The following is a 23,996-nucleotide window of genomic DNA, read 5'->3' as shown; positions in this document are numbered from 1 at the left end:
ATTCTGTTTTTCCACTGTATCAAATACTAAATTCATTCAATAAAATGCAAAACAATTATTTAAACATCATACAATGTCATTTTCAGACAATTTTCAGATTTTTGATTTTAGATTCTGTCTCTCACCGATGACCCACGGAGCACAAATTAAGGTGTAATGTGTTTTAGGGCAGAATTGTCTGTAATACATTTTCTCCATTAAATTTGATGACTGTTCAATTTGCTATTTACAAGTAACATCTACACCCAGCCGGCAGGGGCCCCATTATAGGCTTTCCATTAGGGCCCCCAGTTCCAAATTACTCCTCTGCCATCATATCACAACAGGACACTGAAAGGGTTAATCAAAACTATTTTTATTAAGCCCCATGTCACCCCCCCCCCCATCCCTATGTAACAAGTCACCACTGATGTCACAGAACGGATAGATGGTAATCGCACTACGGTGTTCCTCCGCTACGACATAATATATGTATAGAGAAAAGCTCTAATCACTGATCTGCTGCAGAGGCTTCAGCTCCGGAGACACCTGGAGGGAAAGAAACATCAGTATGAGCCAAGGAACAACTACAAACTAACAGAACAAAACAGGCAAATACTGAAAATGACCAATTAGATTAATGCATCGCCTCAAAGGCAGTGACCCTGTACATAGCTAGTCCTGCACTCAGCTGAGAAGTGGAGACAATTGTATCCAGTCCAAACAATGCTCTGTGAGCTAAACACATCTGCAGCTGCTGCACAGATCTCTCTGTTGGTTTGTTACAATGTATCAGTCTGGAGTCCAGGTTGTTTAGCTCACAGAGCATTGTCTAGACTGGATACAACGGGGCAGATTTACTTACCCGGTCCATTCGCGATCCAGCGGCGCATTCTCTGTGGAGGATTCGGGTCTTCCGGCGATTCACTAAGGTAGATCCCCCAAGTGTCGCTGCTGCGCTGAATTCCGTCGGAGTGCAATGAAGTTCACCAAGCCAGGCTGGGTGCAGGTAAGCGCGTGCAAAGCGGCACATTTATTTTTTTTTTTTTAAATGCAGTGGTTTCTCCGAATCCGACAGGTTTTTTCCGACGGCTACGCCCCCCCCCCCCCCCCCCCCGATTTCCGTCGCGCGAATGCCGGCGCCGATGCGCCACAATCCAATTGCATTCGCCAAAATCCCGGGGCAATTCAGGGAAAAATCGGCGCAAAACGGTAAAATTTGTGTAACCCGCGATTCGGGCCCTTAGTAAATGACCCCCATTATCTCCATTCAGAGGCAGTAACCCTGTACATAGCTAGTCCTGCTCTCATCTGAGAAGTGGAGACAATGCTCTGTGAGCTATGCACATCAGCAGCATGATTTTACAGATTGTTAAGCATTGTCTAGACTAGATACAGTTGTCTCCACTGATGGATGAGCCATTTACAGGGTTACTTTCTCTGAATGGAGACAATTGTATCCAGTCTAGACAATGCTCTGTGAGCTTTACAACCTAGACTCCTGACTGATACATTGTAACAAACCAGCAGTGAGGTCTGTACAGCTGCTGCTAATATACCTCGGCCTATGAGTAGCAGTGATCACACTGGAAATTGTATATATAACGCCATCTGTAATGTCTCACCTTAAAGTCACAGCCCGTAGACTTCTTGATGTCATCTACAGTAAGTCCTTCCGCTACTTCTATCAGGGTCAGTCCGTTCTTCTTATCCACATCAAATACGGCCTAGAAGACAGGAGGAAACCTATTATCCCCAGGGAATCCAGAGATTAATAAAATATAATATACACACCTTTTTTTGAACCTACATTTTATTTAGTTTTTATATTTGTGTTCCAGTTTATAACCTTTTTATTGCATTATAATCCCTTTATTTTGTTATTTCTATATTATACTATTTTTCATATTTTCTATATTTTCTTTGCTTTTTATATATTACCGTATATATTAAATATTTATTATACCCTATATTTGTAGAATTCTAAATATAGAAGAAATATCTGTAGATAAAAAAAAATGAATATATATATATATTATATACTATGTTGGGAGCGCAGCCCTGCCCCCGATCCACCAGCACGATGCTGATCTTCAGGACGGAGGATCCTGGGATGAAGCGATTAGCATTCAGCGTACGGCTCATCTTCCGCCACACGCCGCGACACATCAAAGCCGAGCACTTGTTTAGGCTTTTAGCGGCTCCGCTTCCAGGCAATTTAATGTTTAAGAGTCTAGAAATAAATCCAACAAGGGAGGAGGAAAAACATTGTACAAAACAGATACAAATCTACTGAAAAATGCCCCTGCTTAGATCATGAACACTTTTAAAATTTTAAAAAAGAGTGACCCTTTAAAATGAGGAAAGGGACCAGATCTCCACCCATTGAAGCATTAACAAGAACCTGTCACCCCACTAAACCACAAGTATGAAATGTTCCTTCTAGAATTCCCTCTTATGTGAAATCTCATCTGTTTGCCTCTAAAATATCTCTGCCAAAGTCAAATATGACTCTTCTCATCCCCATTTTCACATGAGACGAGTCAAGTTTAGAGGTAGCAGGGGAAGTGTCACTTCAGAAGCCCCCATCTTCTATTCTATAGGGCCTAGAAACATGCTTTGTGTGCCAATTTGAACATAAGAATCTCATCTTTTAAACTTCATCAGGTGGTTCTGTGAGCTACAGAACTGGACATACTGGCAGTTCAAAAAAAAAAGATGGGAACTGGATGTTTTTATGCAGCGTGCATTTCCTTATTACGTCTTAGCTGCCAGTTTCTCCAGTTCTGTAGATCACAACACAAAGCCATAAATCTGGTGTGAAGTTAAAGATGAGATTCTTATCTTTAACATGACACCAGTATGCTTTTAGGTGCTATAGAACAGATTCCAGGGGCTTCTACAACCACTAAACTTGACTCATTTCATGTAAAAAAGAGGTGAGAAGAGTCATATTTGCCTGGCTTTTCTGTAGGTAAATGGGTGAGATTTAACATAAAAGAGGTAATTGTAGAAAGGACGTTACATACCCTACTGGAGCGTTCTAGTAGTTTGGTGGGGTAAAACCTGGTAACCGGATCCCTCTTTATCATAAAGAGTGGTCACATGCTGAACTGGATTATGAGCCTTCTTTCTGCTCTCAGTGGACATACCCAACGCATAAACCACCCTCTCCCCAAATCTGGTGAAGATTTTGGCACATACAAGGGCAGGACGTGGCTGACCAGAGCAGGCAGGACATGGGCGACTGGCTGTGAGTTTCTGGGAATAGTGCCCGATACAACATTCATCCCCTTTAAATTACAAGGAGCTCCCTATGGCGCCACAGTGTAGATCTGACTCCCCTATTGGTCACATACATGTGCAATATATATGCGACACAATGGGGAGCCTCCACCATCTTGGGGTGACCAGTGTGGAGTGGACCTGTTTTACCTTCTCTGTGATGATCCGGTCCACGCAGTTTTTCCCAGTGAGCGGCAGGTTGCATTGCTCTAGAATTTTGTGCGTTCCTCCCTGTAACAAAACATAACAGAGAATGTGAATGGAAACCTTGACATGTAATAAAATCCCTGTGCCGCCTCCTCCTAATAGATATTGTAGAGCCATGATAGCGCCCCATCAGATCGCTGGTCACATCTGGTATTGCAGCTCAGATTAGTGAAAGTGAATGAGGCATATGTGCAATACCAGACCCATCCTGAGGTCCAGGGTGGCGCCAGTCTGATTCCCTGGTCAGTGATTATTCAGATTTTTACTCGTCACAGCTGTCAGGACACGGATGTTCCTGATCACAGAATTGCGGATGTGATACACAAAGTCTATTGGAAAATTTTAAAAACTTTTTGTAAGTTATGGGGAATATTTACAGAACATTTCTACCCCAATGTTTTTTTTAACTGCAGCATTTTTCCTTATTATCAGAAATCTCTGCTTCCGAGGATTAATATGAGGTCATGTGATCCCTCCAGTCCCTTACGCAGCAGAATGTGTGGATCAGGACTCTGCGCCTCCAGCGCTGGAGATAACTATGGCGTCCCGGCAGCACAGTTACTGCTCCGCACCAGGCGCCTGTCACATTTCGCCTTAAACCAGATTATGGCAGAAGAAGAAACAAGACAGGCATCCGGAAAATGAGCCGTCGCCATGGAAACATGCAGCGGCTCCCCCGAAATCACACATCTATCTCCATTTAGCAATTCAAGCGCAATCCATTAAATCCGGAAAACCTCCAGACCCCGGTATCATTCCCCTCCCATATGATCAGCAGAGCGCCACCATGTGGTCACACAACAGGGCCCCTATTATGGAGCCGCACTGACCGAATGCTGGCGTTTCCCTACTTATTACTACAAACCATCTAATATGCAAATTAGGCTCACACACAATATATTTTATAAATTTAAATCCCGCTTGCAGTCAGTGAATGGAATTTGTGGTTTACATTTGGAAGCTGAAAATCTGCTCTGTGCCCCTCGTCTTATCAGCACATTTTCAGGATTCGGGATGAAGGCAGCACTTTATTCCATTCACTGTCTGCAAGCAGGATTGTAGCTTCTCCAAGTGCACTGGGGATATGTCCTCACACTGCTGTGCTCTAGGCTCTCTGCATTAAATTGCTGCACATCCCATTTTCACATCCAAAGTCCTGCTACTAACAACCTACACAAAGGTCTGATTACACATCTCTCTAGGGACAATAACACTGGCTGCAGAGAGAGCACAGCAGTGTGAGGACACACCCCCAGTGCACTTAGAGAAACTACAATCCTGGAATACAAATTTATATTTCACAGTTCAGCTGCTACTAATAACACTCACAAAGGTCTGATTACACATCTCTCCAGGCAGGGACAATACATAACACTGTCTGCAGGACAAGGGTTGTGGAGAAACTCGATTCGGAGAGCTAAGAGCACAGCAGTGTGAGAACACTCTCCCACTGTGTTTTTGAGCAGCGTAAAAGATGCAGAAGAAAAAAATAATTAAAAAGACTACATCCTTTAATGCCATATTACACCAGAATTGGAGGACACTTACCTTGGCGGAGTGTTCCATTGTCACCACGACTTTGGTATCGGTGCTGGACACCAGATCCATGGCGCCGCCCATCCCCTTCACCATCTTGCCCTGGAATGAAAAAATAAAAATAGATCCAATTTATTTACTTATTATATTCCGATTTTTTTTCGGAAGCACAAAGATCAACATAGATAATCAGATCCAGCACGAGGAGCCGCCGCTACTTGACCACAATATTGAGCAAGGTTGTCCGTGAAAATGCAACCTACACGGTAAACAATTTATCTTTATGTACTCCCTCTAAGAACGCGGCCCGGGGGCTGCGCTACGGCTACAGGTCCGACATCAACACAATCCTGGATGGAGGCCGACCCTGCACCATGACAACCGCCGGCATCAGAGCAGAGTCTACAGGAGACAAGAGGAGGAATCACAAACTCTGCGCACAAAGACCCACGGCGCAATACCGAAAAGACGCGACCCGATGAAAATAGCTGCACTTCATCTACCGTATCAATACCCTCAGAACTTTGGCTGAACTACAACTCACAGCATCTACAGATGACAATATGTAATAGCTCAACAATAGAACAAACAGATTTGATCTAATGATTCCATTTACATAAAATAACTTTAAAATATATGTAAGACACAATGGATTATGAGGGTGGCGCAGGCAGAGACACTTCTGTGCAATCTCTGTGACGTAGGTGGCGTGTATCGTGACACATGGGGTTCATGCTGACCATGGAAGGGGGGAGGTCTCAGTGATGGGACCCCCATAGATCTCGAGAACTGTTGGGCATTGTGGCCAACAAGTTGGATTTTGGTTTCATCTGAGCAGAGTCCCTTCTTCCACATGTTTGGTGTCTCCCAGGAGAGTTTTTCTGGATATCTGTGAGAAATGGCTTCTTCTTGCCTCTTCCATAAAGGACAGATTTGTGTAGTGACTGATGTTGTCCTATGGACGGTGAGTCCCAACTTAGGGTGATGCCACTTATGGCGTTTTGAAACCGCTTTTGGTCCGTTTTTAAGCAGTTCGTTAAAAAAAAACCCATGCGTTAAAAAAAAAGCATCCGTTTTTGACCAGTTTTAATTAAGATAATTGGTAAAACCTGTCAAAAATGGATGCGTTTTCAAAAAACGCATGCGTTTTCTAAAAACGGATGCGTTTTTTAATGCATGCGGTTTTTTAACGGACTGCTTAAAAAAGGACCAAAAATGGGTTCAAAACGGCATATGTGGCATCACCCTTAGCTGTAGATCTCTGCAGATCATCCAGAGCGATCGGGGGCGTCTTGGCTGCATCTCTGATCAGTCTTCTCCTTGTGTGAGATGAAGGTTAGAGGGGCGGCCGGGTCTTGGTAGATTTGCAGGATCTGATGCTCCTTCCATTACAATATGGCGCCTGCACTCAGCTCACTGGGAGGTTTAAAGTTTGTGTATAATATTTTTGTATCCAAATCCGGCTTAGACTTCTCCACCACAACATCAGGACCTGCCTGGTGTGTCCCTCATGATGCAGAACCTGAGAGCAGGGGGATTTATATGGAAACCGGATTACACACAGGTGGATTATATGTATCATCATCAGTCATTTAGGACGACTTTGGATCATTCAGGGGGCAGTCACACGATGCGCTGCGTCACGTTTTTTTGACGCACACCAAAGGCTTCAACCTTGATCACATGTTGAAGTAACATTGCGTTTTTGCAAAAGCAATGGAAACGCAATGTTACTTCAACATGTGATCAAGGCTGACGCCTTTGGAAAAAAACGCGTTGAAAAACGTGACGCAACACAGGAGATCCTCACTGACCTTGTGGAGGGAGTTTTCTGAGTGTGCAGTGACATGTCGTGTCTAATGCGCGCGTTTCAAACCGCATTCCACCAACTGGAGAGAGATTCTTCTAATTAAACAGCTGTTAACATATGTGTTTACAAAAACATTGAAGCATATGTTACCCATTTAGTTACTGCATGTGTCTGTTAACACAATGTTAACATGTGTCAACACAACTGTTAACATTTGCATTTTGTGAATGTGAGTGTTAACAGTTGTCTAATTAGGTACATCTCTCTTCAGCTGTTGCAATGTGTTTTTACACGCACGCGTCAACCGTGAAGTGTGACCGCACCCTGAACATAAAAGGGGACAAATAATAGTGCACGCCCCATTTTTCAGTTTATTTAATTTTTTTTTTTTTACAAAAGTTTAAAATATATAATACATTTAATTCCACTTCACAGTTGTGTCCCTTTTGTTGATTCTTCAAACGTAAAGATATAACATTGTCATTTTTGGGTGAAACCTAAAATGTCGCAAAAGGTAGAAAAGGCGCTGTAAGTTTGGGTAATGGTCAATAAAGAATACCGGTATTTAGAACTGATGTGCGAGATCATGACAAAAATCGGATATTTTATCCACCTCCTCCAGGCATGTTGTTCCCGTGCACGCTCGGCACAGGTGAGGCAGCGCGTTCTGCTGCAGCCCGGCCCCACCTGCTTCTACAGAGCAGTTATACTTCACATGACCGGAGTACAGACGCTGCTCCTTTAAGACAAAGACTGTGTTTATCTAATTCCTCTCAGCACATCAAGCACAGATGTGTGCGGGCACTCCGGGCACTGCCTCACAGCGCAGTATTTGAGGGTTATTTTCCGCCTGGCCTTCGTGCAGGTAACAGATGTGTCTGTAATTACAGCTGCCCTGATGCAGCAGAGACACGATGCCAGAAGTGGTTGTAATTACCATGTTTTACAAATATTGCAGGGAATAAATATTACAGATCGGTAAAGGTCATTCCTGTTACTGCCCGAATATTACCAGCCCGAGCCTTGTAAATGGCAACAACAGGATAGGCCCACGTACACTGCAGGCCAAACAGCAGCAGCAGTATACAGGACAGAGTCACCCAATATATATATATGTATAGACACATGAATATATACTATATAGAGAGAGCCGATACATTCTCTATATACCACACCACACAGGAGGAGAGCCGACACATCCTCTATATACTACACCAAACAGGAGGAGAGCTGACACATCCTCTATATACTACACCACACAGGAGGAGGAGGAGAGCCGACACATCCTCTATATACTACACCAAACAGGAGGAGAGCTGACACATCCTCTATATACTACACCACACAGGAGGAGGAGGAGAGCCGACACATCCTCTATATACTACACCACACAGGAGTACAGCTGACACATCCTCTATATACTACACCACACAGGAGGAGGAGGAGAGCCGACACATCCTCTATATACTACACCACACAGGAGGAGAGCTGACACATCCTCTATATACTACACCACACAGGAGAGCTGACACATCCTCTATATACTACACCACACAGGAGGAGAGTTGACAAATCCTCTATATACTACACCACACAGGAGGAGAGCTGACACATCCTCTATATACTACACCACACAGGAGGAGGAGGAGAGCCGACACATCCTCTATATACTACACCACACAGGAGGAGGAGGAGAGCCGACACATCCTCTATATACTACACCACACAGGAGGAGAGCTGACACATCCTCTATATACTACACCACACAGGAGAGCTGACACATCCTCTACATACTACACCACACAGGAGGAGAGTTGACAAATCCTCTATATACTACACCACACAGGAGGAGAGCTGACACATCCTCTATATACTACACCACACAGGAGGAGGAGGAGAGCCGACACATCCTCTATATACTACACCACACAGGAGGAGGAGGAGAGCCGACACATCCTCTATATACTACACCACACAGGAGGAGAGCTGACACATCCTCTATATACTACACCACACAGGAGACACATCCTCTATATACTACACCAAACAGGAGGAGAGCTGACACATCCTCTATATACTACACCACACAGGAGACACATCCTCTATATACTACACCAAACAGGAGGAGAGCTGACACATCCTCTATATACTACACCACACAGGAGGAGGAGGAGAGCCGACACATCCTCTATATACTACACCACACAGGAGGAGAGCTGACACATCCTCTATATACTACACCACACAGGAGGAGAGCTGACACATCCTCTATATACTACACCACACAGGAGACACATCCTCTATATACTACACCAAACAGGAGGAGAGCTGACACATCCTCTATATACTACACCACACAGGAGGAGAGCTGACACATCCTCTATATACTACACCACACAGGAGGAGAGTTGACAAATCCTCTATATACTACACCACACAGGAGGAGGAGGAGAGCCGACACATCCTCTATATACTACACCACACAGGAGGAGAGCTGACACATCCTCTATATACTACACCACACAGGAGGAGAGCTGACACATCCTCTATATACTACACCACACAGGAGACACATCCTCTATATACTACACCAAACAGGAGGAGAGCTGACACATCCTCTATATACTACACCACACAGGAGACACATCCTCTATATACTACACCAAACAGGAGGAGAGCTGACACATCCTCTATATACTACACCACACAGGAGACACATCCTCTATATACTACACCACACAGGAGGAGGAGGAGAGCCGACACATCCTCTATATACTACACCACACAGGAGGAGAGCTGACACATCCTCTATATACTACACCACACAGGAGGAGAGCTGACACATCCTCTATATACTACACCACACAGGAGACACATCCTCTATATACTACACCAAACAGGAGGAGAGCTGACACATCCTCTATATACTACACCACACAGGAGGAGAGCTGACACATCCTCTATATACTACACCACACAGGAGACACATCCTCTATATACTACACCAAACAGGAGGAGAGCTGACACATCCTCTATATACTACACCACACAGGAGACACATCCTCTATATACTACACCACACAGGAGGAGGAGGAGAGCCGACACATCCTCTATATACTACACCACACAGGAGGAGAGCTGACACATCCTCTATATACTACACCACACAGGAGGAGAGCTGACACATCCTCTATATACTACACCACACAGGAGACACATCCTCTATATACTACACCAAACAGGAGGAGAGCTGACACATCCTCTATATACTACACCACACAGGAGGAGAGCTGACACATCCTCTATATACTACACCACACAGGAGGAGAGTTGACAAATCCTCTATATACTACACCACACAGGAGGAGGAGGAGAGCCGACACATCCTCTATATACTACACCACACAGGAGGAGAGCTGACACATCCTCTATATACTACACCACACAGGAGGAGAGCTGACACATCCTCTATATACTACACCACACAGGAGACCAGAGGTCGCACTAACATTTTTCCAGAAGGGTAATAATACTCCTCTCACAATTTTTGAGGAGTATTTTTAGCCGAAGAGGAGTATGACATTTTCAGGAATACAAATTAATAGCTCCTAGGCGTATATAGTGTTTAAGGAAACCTACCAGTTAGAATGGCAGGGGTAAGCTGTAAGTACAGAGCACCAGCTCAGGGTGAGCTGGTGCCGGTACTTACTTTCGTTAGTGTTATAAACCGCGGTATTAAACTTTAGAGCAGGAGAGGCTTTGGCGCTGCGTGCGCACGATGTGCGTGCGCACATAGGAAATAGCAGAGATGCCGCACGCGCATGGTTGCGCGCAGCGCCGAAGCCTCTCCTGCTCTAAAGTTTAAAAAGGGTTAAAACCGCGATACCACGGTTTATAACACTACCGAAAGTAAGTACCGGCACCAGCTCACCCTGAGCTGGTGCTCGGTACTTACAGCTTACCCCTGCCATTCTAAGTGGTAGGTTTCCTTTAATAGATGGATTTCTTGTATAAATCGACATCAACCCCAGTTTTCTGTGACTATATAGCCAATTGAGACAAATCTAGTAATTTTAAATTGTGCATTAAATAAAGGAAAACAATCTTTTTTCGTCTCCTGAGAAATTTCAACCTATATGGCGAATAGGGCTGATCTACCAAATTCCCTAGCCCCCCCCTCCCCTCCAGATGAGATGGGCTAGCGCACCTGAATTTTTATTTAATTTATATTTGGGTGGTTGGTGGGGCAAAAGTTTTTAATTTTTTTTCTTTTATAATTAATTTATATCTATATCAGTGCACAGTATGGCGGGTGTATATCAGTGCACAGTATGGCGGGTGTATATCAGTGTACAGTATGGCGGGTGTATATCTATATTAGTGCACAGTATGGCGGGTGTATATCAGTGTACAGTATGGCGGGTGTATATCAGTGTACAGTATGGCGGGTGTATATCAGTGTACAGTATGGTGGGTGTATATCTATATTAGTGCACAGTATGGCAGGTGTATATCTATATTAGTGTACAGTATGGTGGGTGTATATCTATATTAGTACACAGTATATCTATGGTGTATATCAGTGTACAGTATGGTGGGTGTATATATTTTATTGAACAGTATGGTGGATTTCTATAACCATAATGCACATATCAGTACAGTTATACACACGTCCAAACCGGGTTCCCGGTGTCCGGCCCGCAGCACAGTATGGGGTTGATCTTATCCTCCGGGAATACAAATCTGAAGTCGTAGCTGAAGTAGAACATTCCCTGCGCTATCCTTCTGCACCTGCCGGCTGGAAAGGTGCACTACGTGTGCCCATACTATTCCCCAGGACGACCTCGCTGCCCTCGCCGCCCGTGGAGCGATGAAGCCCTGCAGAGCATGCAGCCGAGCCGGAGCACGAGCAGCTCCAGCACCGCCGACCACCAGCACATCCCTGGCCGGACACTTCTGCGGTCCATCTTGCCCGCGTACCTCCTCTCCTGCTCGGAGCTGCATCACTGCACCATCCACAGCTCCATGGGGTCTGAGGCCATACGCCCCAGGTTGAGGCCGCCGAAGATGCCGGACAGGGAGAGCAGCACAGCGAGGATCACGCCCCGCAGATGATTCCCCCCCCCGCGCGGAGCGGCAGCGGCAGCTTTTTCTGCTCCCGCAACCGCAAGTCCGGTCCCATGTGCAGTACACAATAGGTGATAATTGACAAGCGTATTTTTACGCTTAGCTTTTATTTTGGGGAGTAATAGCGCCCAATAATGCGTCTATGACGCTTGGTGAGGCGTTAATGCGACCTCTGCAGGAGACACATCCTCTATATACTACACCAAACAGGAGGAGAGCTGACACATCCTCTATATACTACACCACACAGGAGACACATCCTCTATATACTACACCAAACAGGAGGAGAGCTGACACATCCTCTATATACTACACCACACAGGAGACACATCCTCTATATACTACACCACACAGGAGGAGGAGGAGAGCCGACACATCCTCTATATACTACACCACACAGGAGGAGAGCTGACACATCCTCTATATACTACACCACACAGGAGGAGAGCTGACACATCCTCTATATACTACACCACACAGGAGACACATCCTCTATATACTACACCAAACAGGAGGAGAGCTGACACATCCTCTATATACTACACCACACAGGAGGAGAGCTGACACATCCTCTATATACTACACCACACAGGAGGAGAGTTGACAAATCCTCTATATACTACACCACACAGGAGGAGAGCCGACACATCCTCTATACACTGCACCACACAGGAGGAGAGCCGACACAACCTCTATACACTACACCACACAGGAGACACATCCTCTATATACTACACCAAACAGGAGGAGAGCTGACACATCCTCTATATACTACACCACACAGGAGGAGAGCTGACACATCCTCTATATACTACACCACACAGGAGGAGAGTTGACAAATCCTCTATATACTACACCACACAGGAGCAGAGCTGACACATCCTCTATATACTACACCACACAGGAGGAGAGCTGACACATCCTCTATACACTACACCACACAGGAGGAGAGCCGACACATCCTCTATACACTACACCACACAGGAGTACAGCTGACACATCCTCTATATACTACACCACACAGGAGGAGGAGGAGGAGAGCCGACACATCCTCTATATACTACACCACACAGAAGGAGGAGAGCTGACACATCCTCTATATACTACACCACACAGGAGGAGAGCTGACACATCCTCTATATACTACACCACACAGGAGAGCTGACACATCCTCTATACACTACACCACACAGGAGGAGGAGGAGAGCCGACACATCCTCTATATACTACACCACACAGGAGGAGGAGGAGGGCCGACGCATCCTCTATATACTACACCACACAGGAGGAGGAGGAGAGCCGACACATCCTCTATATACTACACCACACAGGAAACACATCCTCTATATACTACACCACACAGGAGGAGAGCTGACACATCCTCTATATACTACACCACACAGGAGGAGGAGGAGAGCCGACACATCCTCTATATACTACACCACACAGGATAGCTGACACCTTCTCTATATACTACACCACACAGGAGGAGAGATGACACATCCTCTATATACTACACCACACAGGAGAGCTGACACATCCTCTATATACTACACCACACAGGAGGAGAGCTGACACATCCTCTACATACTACACCACACAGGAGGAGAGTTGACAAATCCTCTATATACTACACCACACAGGAGGAGGAGGAGAGCCGACACATCCTCTATATACTACACCACACAGGAGGAGGAGGAGAGCCGACACATCCTCTATATACTACACCACACAGGAGGAGAGCTGACACATCCTCTATATACTACACCACACAGGAGACACATCCTCTATATACTACACCAAACAGGAGGAGAGCTGACACATCCTCTATATACTACACCACACAGGAGGAGAGCTGACACATCCTCTATATACTACACCACACAGGAGGAGAGTTGACAAATCCTCTATATACTACACCACACAGGAGGAGGAGGAGAGCCGACACATCCTCTATATACTACACCACACAGGAGGAGGAGGAGAGCCGACACATCCTCTATATACTACACCACACAGGAGGAGGAGGAGAGCCGACACATCCTCTATATACTACACCACACAGGAGGAGAGCTGACACATCCTCTATATACTACACCACACAGGAGGAGAGCTGACACATCCTCTATATACTACACCACACAGGAGACACATCCTCTATATACTACACCAAACAGGAGGAGAGCTGACACATCCTCTATATACTACACCACACAGGAGGAGAGCTGACACATCCTCTATATACTACACCACACAGGAGGAGAGTTGACAAATCCTCTATATACTACACCACACAGGAGGAGGAGGAGAGCCGACACATCCTCTATATACTACACCACACAGGAGGAGAGCTGACACATCCTCTATATACTACACCACACAGGAGGAGAGCTGACACATCCTCTATATACTACACCACACAGGAGACACATCCTCTATATACTACACCAAACAGGAGGAGAGCTGACACATCCTCTATATACTACACCACACAGGAGACACATCCTCTATATACTACACCAAACAGGAGGAGAGCTGACACATCCTCTATATACTACACCACACAGGAGACACATCCTCTATATACTACACCACACAGGAGGAGGAGGAGAGCCGACACATCCTCTATATACTACACCACACAGGAGGAGAGCTGACACATCCTCTATATACTACACCACACAGGAGGAGAGCTGACACATCCTCTATATACTACACCACACAGGAGACACATCCTCTATATACTACACCAAACAGGAGGAGAGCTGACACATCCTCTATATACTACACCACACAGGAGGAGAGCTGACACATCCTCTATATACTACACCACACAGGAGACACATCCTCTATATACTACACCAAACAGGAGGAGAGCTGACACATCCTCTATATACTACACCACACAGGAGACACATCCTCTATATACTACACCACACAGGAGGAGGAGGAGAGCCGACACATCCTCTATATACTACACCACACAGGAGGAGAGCTGACACATCCTCTATATACTACACCACACAGGAGGAGAGCTGACACATCCTCTATATACTACACCACACAGGAGACACATCCTCTATATACTACACCAAACAGGAGGAGAGCTGACACATCCTCTATATACTACACCACACAGGAGGAGAGCTGACACATCCTCTATATACTACACCACACAGGAGGAGAGTTGACAAATCCTCTATATACTACACCACACAGGAGGAGGAGGAGAGCCGACACATCCTCTATATACTACACCACACAGGAGGAGAGCTGACACATCCTCTATATACTACACCACACAGGAGGAGAGCTGACACATCCTCTATATACTACACCACACAGGAGACACATCCTCTATATACTACACCAAACAGGAGGAGAGCTGACACATCCTCTATATACTACACCACACAGGAGGAGAGCTGACACATCCTCTATATACTACACCACACAGGAGGAGAGTTGACAAATCCTCTATATACTACACCACACAGGAGGAGGAGGAGAGCCGACACATCCTCTATATACTACACCACACAGGAGGAGAGCTGACACATCCTCTATATACTACACCACACAGGAGGAGAGCTGACACATCCTCTATATACTACACCACACAGGAGACACATCCTCTATATACTACACCAAACAGGAGGAGAGCTGACACATCCTCTATATACTACACCACACAGGAGACACATCCTCTATATACTACACCAAACAGGAGGAGAGCTGACACATCCTCTATATACTACACCACACAGGAGACACATCCTCTATATACTACACCACACAGGAGGAGGAGGAGAGCCGACACATCCTCTATATACTACACCACACAGGAGGAGAGCTGACACATCCTCTATATACTACACCACACAGGAGGAGAGCTGACACATCCTCTATATACTACACCACACAGGAGACACATCCTCTATATACTACACCAAACAGGAGGAGAGCTGACACATCCTCTATATACTACACCACACAGGAGGAGAGCTGACACATCCTCTATATACTACACCACACAGGAGGAGAGTTGACAAATCCTCTATATACTACACCACACAGGAGGAGAGCCGACACATCCTCTATACACTGCACCACACAGGAGGAGAGCCGACACAACCTCTATACACTACACCACACAGGAGACACATCCTCTATATACTACACCAAACAGGAGGAGAGCTGACACATCCTCTATATACTACACCACACAGGAGGAGAGCTGACACATCCTCTATATACTACACCACACAGGAGGAGAGTTGACAAATCCTCTATATACTACACCACACAGGAGCAGAGCTGACACATCCTCTATATACTACACCACACAGGAGGAGAGCTGACACATCCTCTATACACTACACCACACAGGAGGAGAGCCGACACATCCTCTATACACTACACCACACAGGAGTACAGCTGACACATCCTCTATATACTACACCACACAGGAGGAGGAGGAGGAGAGCCGACACATCCTCTATATACTACACCAAACAGGAGGAGAGCTGACACATCCTCTATATACTACACCACACAGGAGGAGAGCTGACACATCCTCTATATACTACACCACACAGGAGGAGAGTTGACAAATCCTCTATATACTACACCACACAGGAGGAGGAGGAGAGCCGACACATCCTCTATATACTACACCACACAGGAGGAGAGCTGACACATCCTCTATATACTACACCACACAGGAGGAGAGCTGACACATCCTCTATATACTACACCACACAGGAGGAGAGCTGACACATCCTCTATATACTACACCACACAGGAGGAGAGTTGACAAATCCTCTATATACTACACCACACAGGAGGAGGAGGAGAGCCGACACATCCTCTATATACTACACCACACAGGAGGAGAGCTGACACATCCTCTATATACTACACCACACAGGAGGAGAGCTGACACATCCTCTATATACTACACCACACAGGAGACACATCCTCTATATACTACACCAAACAGGAGGAGAGCTGACACATCCTCTATATACTACACCACACAGGAGACACATCCTCTATATACTACACCAAACAGGAGGAGAGCTGACACATCCTCTATATACTACACCACACAGGAGACACATCCTCTATATACTACACCACACAGGAGGAGGAGGAGAGCCGACACATCCTCTATATACTACACCACACAGGAGGAGAGCTGACACATCCTCTATATACTACACCACACAGGAGGAGAGCTGACACATCCTCTATATACTACACCACACAGGAGACACATCCTCTATATACTACACCAAACAGGAGGAGAGCTGACACATCCTCTATATACTACACCACACAGGAGGAGAGCTGACACATCCTCTATATACTACACCACACAGGAGGAGAGTTGACAAATCCTCTATATACTACACCACACAGGAGGAGAGCCGACACATCCTCTATACACTGCACCACACAGGAGGAGAGCCGACACAACCTCTATACACTACACCACACAGGAGACACATCCTCTATATACTACACCACACAGGAGGAGAGCTGACACATCCTCTATATACTACACCACACAGGAGGAGAGTTGACAAATCCTCTATATACTACACCACACAGGAGCAGAGCTGACACATCCTCTATATACTACACCACACAGGAGGAGAGCTGACACATCCTCTATACACTACACCACACAGGAGGAGAGCCGACACATCCTCTATACACTACACCACACAGGAGTACAGCTGACACATCCTCTATATACTACACCACACAGGAGGAGGAGGAGGAGAGCCGACACATCCTCTATATACTACACCACACAGAAGGAGGAGAGCTGACACATCCTCTATATACTACACCACACAGGAGGAGAGCTGACACATCCTCTATATACTACACCACACAGGAGAGCTGACACATCCTCTATACACTACACCACACAGGAGGAGGAGGAGAGCCGACACATCCTCTATATACTACACCACACAGGAGGAGGAGGAGGGCCGACGCATCCTCTATATACTACACCACACAGGAGGAGGAGGAGAGCCGACACATCCTCTATATACTACACCACACAGGATAGCTGACACCTTCTCTATATACTACACCACACAGGAGGAGAGATGACACATCCTCTATATACTACACCACACAGGAGTACAGCTGACACATCCCCTATATACTATACCACACAGGAGGAGAGCTGACACATCCTCTATACACTACACAGGATACACATCCTCTATACACTACACCACACAGGAGAGCTGACACATCCTCTATATACTACACCACACAGGAGAGCTGACACATCCTCTATATACTACACCACACAGGAGAGCTGACACATCCTCTATATACTACACCTCACAGGAGAGCTGACACATCCTCTATATACTACACCTCACAGGAGAGCTGACACATCCTCTATATACTACACCACACAGGAGAGCTGACACATCCTCTATATACTACACCTCACAGGAGAGCTGACACATCCTCTATATACTACACCACACAGGAGAGCTGACACATCCTCTATATACTACACCTCACAGGAGAGCTGACACATCCTCTATATACTACACCTCACAGGAGAGCTGACACATCCTCTATATACTACACCACACCAGAGACATGACAAATCCTTTACTTCCTAGTATATGTAAACTCCTGCACTTTTGAGATCACCTGACAGTTCTACATTATGTACAGATCTGCTGTATACATAAAACATGACACATAATTATACATTTCACCCTGTAGGTTGATGTGTTTATGATTCTTTGGAGTGAAGTGATGGCGCAGGGAGTGATCTTGCATTTTAACAGCTCATGTAGCGACAGTCTGGAACACAAGATGTGTAGTACAACCCCATAAATAACACACACACACACACAAACAACACTTCATTAGGACCCTACTGTACCCTGTGCAAATAGCTCACCAGTAGGGGCCATGCAAAAGGCCCTCGTGGCTCCTTAAATGTTCTTTTTGGTGCATGTGTTTTATGGCACATCCACTGCAGAAAATCGGTTTCAGCTGCAGATGGTTTGATGAGTAAATACTGTAAAAACTGTTCCCAATCGGCAAATGTAAACCTCTGTGTGATCTGACTATGAACCCGACCTCTGCCGGGCCCCGACCTCTGCCGGGCCCCGACCTCTGCCGGGCCCCGACCTCTGCCGGGCCCCGACCTCTGCCGGGCCCCGACCTCTGCCGGGCCCCGACCTCTGCCGGGCCCCGACCTCTGCCCAGTCTGAACCCCCTTATACTATTTAATGGGAGTCCCTAATATCCTGCTGCAGCAAAGTCCAAGCATTCAAATGGTGGTTACAGGGCGACTACCATCAGAAATAAAAAATTTGCGCTGCAGGATTACTTTGAGGGCTCCATCATCTATCGCTGTGCGGCTCGTCGGCATCACTTAGCGGTGAATTAACCTTTTCATCTTTCATGCAGTTCTGAGCTTTGCGTGGTAATGAGCCGTCTCTGAAACCCTCGTAATGGAGACACTTCAAGCACTCGGCAGAATGTAATATGGTTATTAAAGGTTTAAACACTGGGATTTATACATTCACGCTATGTGAACCCGAGAACCTGCCGCACTATACAGGACCCCCAGAGCGACTCAACCTGGGAAGCCATCAATTATACCATACAGATCAGCCATGTACACAGTCTGCAGTACCACACACAACCTCAAGGCAGGTGGGGCGCTGTAGCAAGCAGACACGTTTTAATCTTTCCCTAGACTGAATTTTAAACTTTTTTTTAAAAGAAAGATCCATAATATCCTTCCTTCTAAAATTTACTTTTATAATCATACTAACCAGCCAGGAGGGCCCCTGGGGGTGTTATCAGAGATTGTTTCGCAGTCTCCCCATCTCCTCTCCCTCTGTCTGATGTAATCTCACAGCAGCAAAGGAAGTCTCAGCAGACAGTGGGAGGAGAAGTGCTCCTGCACAGTGTAACAGCCTGTGAAGCCAAGGCACGGAGGCTTATTACCATAATTTTAAAAGTTGATTTTTAGGAGGAAGGAGGCCATGGATATCAAACATAAGCAGGTTACCACAGTCACAGATCCCTTCAAGTGTTCCAGTTGGCATGTGACACCCTCTAGTCAGTAGCATTCATGTGAATGAAGCTCGGTCACCCGCATAGCACCACTTCATTCCTGGTAATCGCAGTTTAGTTCTGGGCTCCTTGGACTTTTCCTTCCAGGGATTCATCCATCACTTTGTGCTTGAGCGGAGGACGCCGACCCCGTGTACAGCGCTGACCTATTTCTGACATCCTGACAGTCTGAAGTTATCATCTGATACTAGTGCAGCGTCAGCCGCCGCCGAGGGGGAAAGTCAAATTGTGCAGCAAGATGCATCAAAAAAGAAAGAAAAAAAAAAACAAAAAAGGAGGAAAAATAGGGTTTTTTCCATTTTAAAATCGAAAACCTGCCACCGATTTGCAGCTCCTATACAGAACATATATTGGCAAGATGACAAAACCTATATCGGCCGATCCTGCATATGGTCTCTAAGGCCGGGTTCACACACAGCGTTTGATTGCGTTGTGTTAAACATAGCGTTAATGTAAAAGGTTTCTCTGCTGGTTTGTTACAATGTATCAGTCTGTGGGAAGGCTGTTTAGCTCATAGAGCATTGTCTACAATGGATACAATTGTCTGTGTTGCCAAGATTACAAGCAAAACCTATAAAGTCTCATCCTGCAAATGGTCCCTAAGGTCAGGTTCACATGCAGCATTTGAGTTGGGTTTTGAAATGCCCTCAAAGGCTTTGGCCTGATATTTGTGCAGCGTTAACACAATACATTCACTTGGTATTTACGTTAACACTACATATGAACATTTAGGTTAACAATGCAATGTGTTAATAGACCATTAACATAGCACTGACAATGTGTAAACACTGTGTAAACGCATTGGGGCAGATTTACTTACCCGGTCCATTCGCGATCCAGCGGCGCGTTCTCTGCGCTGGATTCAGGTCCGGCCGGGATTCACTAAGGTAGTTCCTCCGCCGTCCACCAGGTGGCGCTGCTGCACTGAAAAGCATCGGAACGCACTGGAGTTCACCGAGCTGGGCTGAGTGAAGGTAAGTGCAAGCTCCGCAACAGATTTTTTTGTTTTAAATGCGGCGGTTTTTCTGAATCCGTCGGGTTTTCGTTCGGCCACGCCCCCCGATTTCCGTCGCGTGCATACCAGCGCCGATGCGCCACAATCCGATCCCGTGCGCCAAAATCCCGGGGCAATTCAGGGGAAATCGGCGCAAATCGGAAATATTCAAGTAACACGTCGGGAAAACGTGAATTGGGCCCTTAGTAAATGACCCCCATTGTGTTAAGATTGCGTTAACATCCCATTTACGCTTTATCGGGAAAAGCTCATCCAGACAGACTTGCATTTGAAAACGTAACTCAAACGCAGCGCGTGAACCCGGCCTTATGTTTACCATCTATCAAATCTGGGGAGAAATGAAGGGAGAGGATTGCAGGATCAGACTACAGGAGGTTTGTTTGTAGTCTGTAACCACAGAAACGCATAGGTCTCTGCAGGAGCTGTAGACACAATACAAAGGGAGATTTAATTTCTCTTTTTTCATAACAATCAGGTAAACTCCCATGAATACACATCCCCTACCATTTTGATATCGATGAGTTAAAGGGGAGTGCAGAAACATTTGAGGAACAGCGGTACTCATGTCTACAGGTTGTAGGTAGTATTGAATCTCCACTATTCACATCAATGTAGCAGAGTTACAACCTATGGATAGGAGTGACACTTGTTCCTGAAAGAAATCAGCTGGGTTTTGGAAATCCTCGACATCCCCTTTAAGCCCACGTTCAGATCCACAATCCCAGCATTCAGCAGAAATCCTATATAAAAAATTAACAGCGCAATTATAAGCCGGGGCCTAGTCATCAATGGATGAAGTGTGAGCCCTGCAGAAGCAGCTGTCACTACACATCAGTGTCAGGCCAGGAGGGGGCGCTCCGAGGAAATGTCATAGGATGGATGTTACATGAAGCGCTTCCATATTTATCAGTCATTAGCTCCGGGGCTTTGTTGGATGATTTATTCGCTCATGTATCCTATCAGCGGCGTCGTTGGGGCCATACATATTAATGACGCCCCGGGAGGCATCGTTTATCATATTTATCACTTAATCTTTTTAGGCTCCGTTTAGGGTCCGGCGGCTCCAGATGCATCATTAGTCAGGAAGAAGCTGGATTTATAGGCTATAGATGGATCGGGGCAATTTCCCGTAAGAGTTAAGACACCAATTATACCAAATGGAAGAGAATTACTAGTCAAGTATTCAAAGCGGCTGAGAGCTCATATATATATGGAGGGGGAGGGGAGATGAGATAGAGAGTGAGGAGACACACACACACATACATATACACACACATATATATCGGAGGACAGGAAAATAGTCCTGCTCTCAGAGGAGGAGTGGAGACAATGGTAATCCAGTCCAGACAATGCTCTGTGAGCGAAACACAGCAGCAGCAGCTGCACAGATCTCTCTGCCGGTTTGTTACAATGTATCCGTCTGGAGTCCAGGTTATTGAGCTCACATAGCATTGTCTAGACTGGATACAATTGTCTCCATTCCAAGGTGGTAACCCTGTACATAGCGAGTCCTGCTCTCAGCTGAGAAGTGGAGACAATTGTATCCTGTCTAGATAATGCTCTGTGAGCTTAACACACAAGCAGCAGCTGCAAGGGTCTCTTACAAGGTCTAAAGTTTAGGCTGTTCACAGAGCATTGTCTATACTGGATACCATTGTCTCCACTTCTCAGCTGAAGTTTAGAAAATGCTCTGTGAGCTAAACAGCCTGGACTCCAGATATTGTAACAAACCAGCAGCGAGATCTGTGCAGCTGCTGCTATGTTTAGCTCACAGAGCATTGTCTAGTTGCATCTCTTCATGCTTTGTATGTAAAATTAATAAAAGAACTAAGCAGTCAGGGATGTCGTACTCTAAAACAGACCCATCCTATCCTGGCTGATGTCCCCGAGGCTATGATAAATCATCCGATAGCATCTGGTAGATGTTCATTGATGTAAGGTAACACAATGCACTGATCTATAGATGAAAGTCATATCAGGCATTGAATTCTCCCTCATGCAAAGCGGAAGGGAGGAGCAGGACGCTTCATTGTATTCTTAGAACTTTAGAGTCCTGCTCCTCCCTTCCGGCCCTGCACCATGTGTTATTCAATGAATTAGCGGTGACTGGAGTGTTCCTTTAAGTAAAAAAATACCCTAAAACTCAATACAAAAAAAATTTGAATTTGGTACCAAATAAAATTCATACAAGGGCGATAGAAACGTCACCAAAGGCAACATTAAATTCTTTATTAGGCGTAAATGCCATCTCCCGGGCGCAGGCGGAGAACCGTCACAGACGCGGAGCCGCTATCAGGAGATGCAGGCGCTCTACACATCGGAAAAATGTGACATTCTTTCAAATATTCATTTTTCATATGACATTTTCTCACTGCGAGCACACGTGGGAGATTTTTACCGCAATATAGTTGTAACCGGCTCAGTACTACGTATGATAGATGCCTCTGTAATAACAGCTTAGATACAGCTACAATCTTACATGTATCTATCATACATAGAGCTGACAGCTTAGGTACAGCTACTCAGCTCTATGTAAAGCAGATACCTCTATAATGACAGCTCAGATACAATAGATCAGCTCCATGTATACTAGATACCTCCATAATGACAGCTTAGATACAGCTACTCAGCTCTACATATGGTAAACAAGTCTATGATGACAGCTTAGATACAACAGCTCGGCTCTATGTTTACTAGATACCTCTATGGCAGCTTAGTTACAGCAGCTCAGTTCTATGTATGGTAGACAGCTCTTTAATGGCAGTTTAGATACAGCTACTCACCTCTATGAATGCTAGATACCGCTAAAATGACAGCTTAGATACAGCTACTCAGCTCAATATATTGTAAATAAGTCTATGACGACAGCTTAGATACAGCAGCCCAGCTCTATGA

General features: G+C 45.6%; 1 protein-coding gene across 1 annotated transcript in view; it reads right to left on the bottom strand.

Moving 5' to 3' along the window:
- Nucleotides 1–338: 338 nt before the first annotated feature.
- The window catches only part of OXCT1 (3-oxoacid CoA-transferase 1), a 51,713-nt gene continuing 28,055 nt past the window's right edge, over nt 339–23,996 (bottom strand). The window contains exons 14-17 of the mRNA XM_072135516.1: nt 5,020–5,109; nt 3,415–3,495; nt 1,605–1,706; nt 339–528 (exon numbers count right to left, since the gene is read on the bottom strand). Of these exons, the coding sequence (XP_071991617.1) occupies nt 487–528; nt 1,605–1,706; nt 3,415–3,495; nt 5,020–5,109 (315 nt within the window). The 3' untranslated portion in view covers nt 339–486. The remainder of the gene's footprint in view (nt 529–1,604; nt 1,707–3,414; nt 3,496–5,019; nt 5,110–23,996) is intronic.

The sequence above is a fragment of the Engystomops pustulosus genome, chromosome 1, assembly GCF_040894005.1.
Source record: "Engystomops pustulosus chromosome 1, aEngPut4.maternal, whole genome shotgun sequence".
In the NCBI taxonomy this organism is placed as follows: Eukaryota; Metazoa; Chordata; class Amphibia; order Anura; family Leptodactylidae; genus Engystomops; species Engystomops pustulosus.
This window is presented reverse-complemented; position numbering and strand designations above follow the sequence as displayed.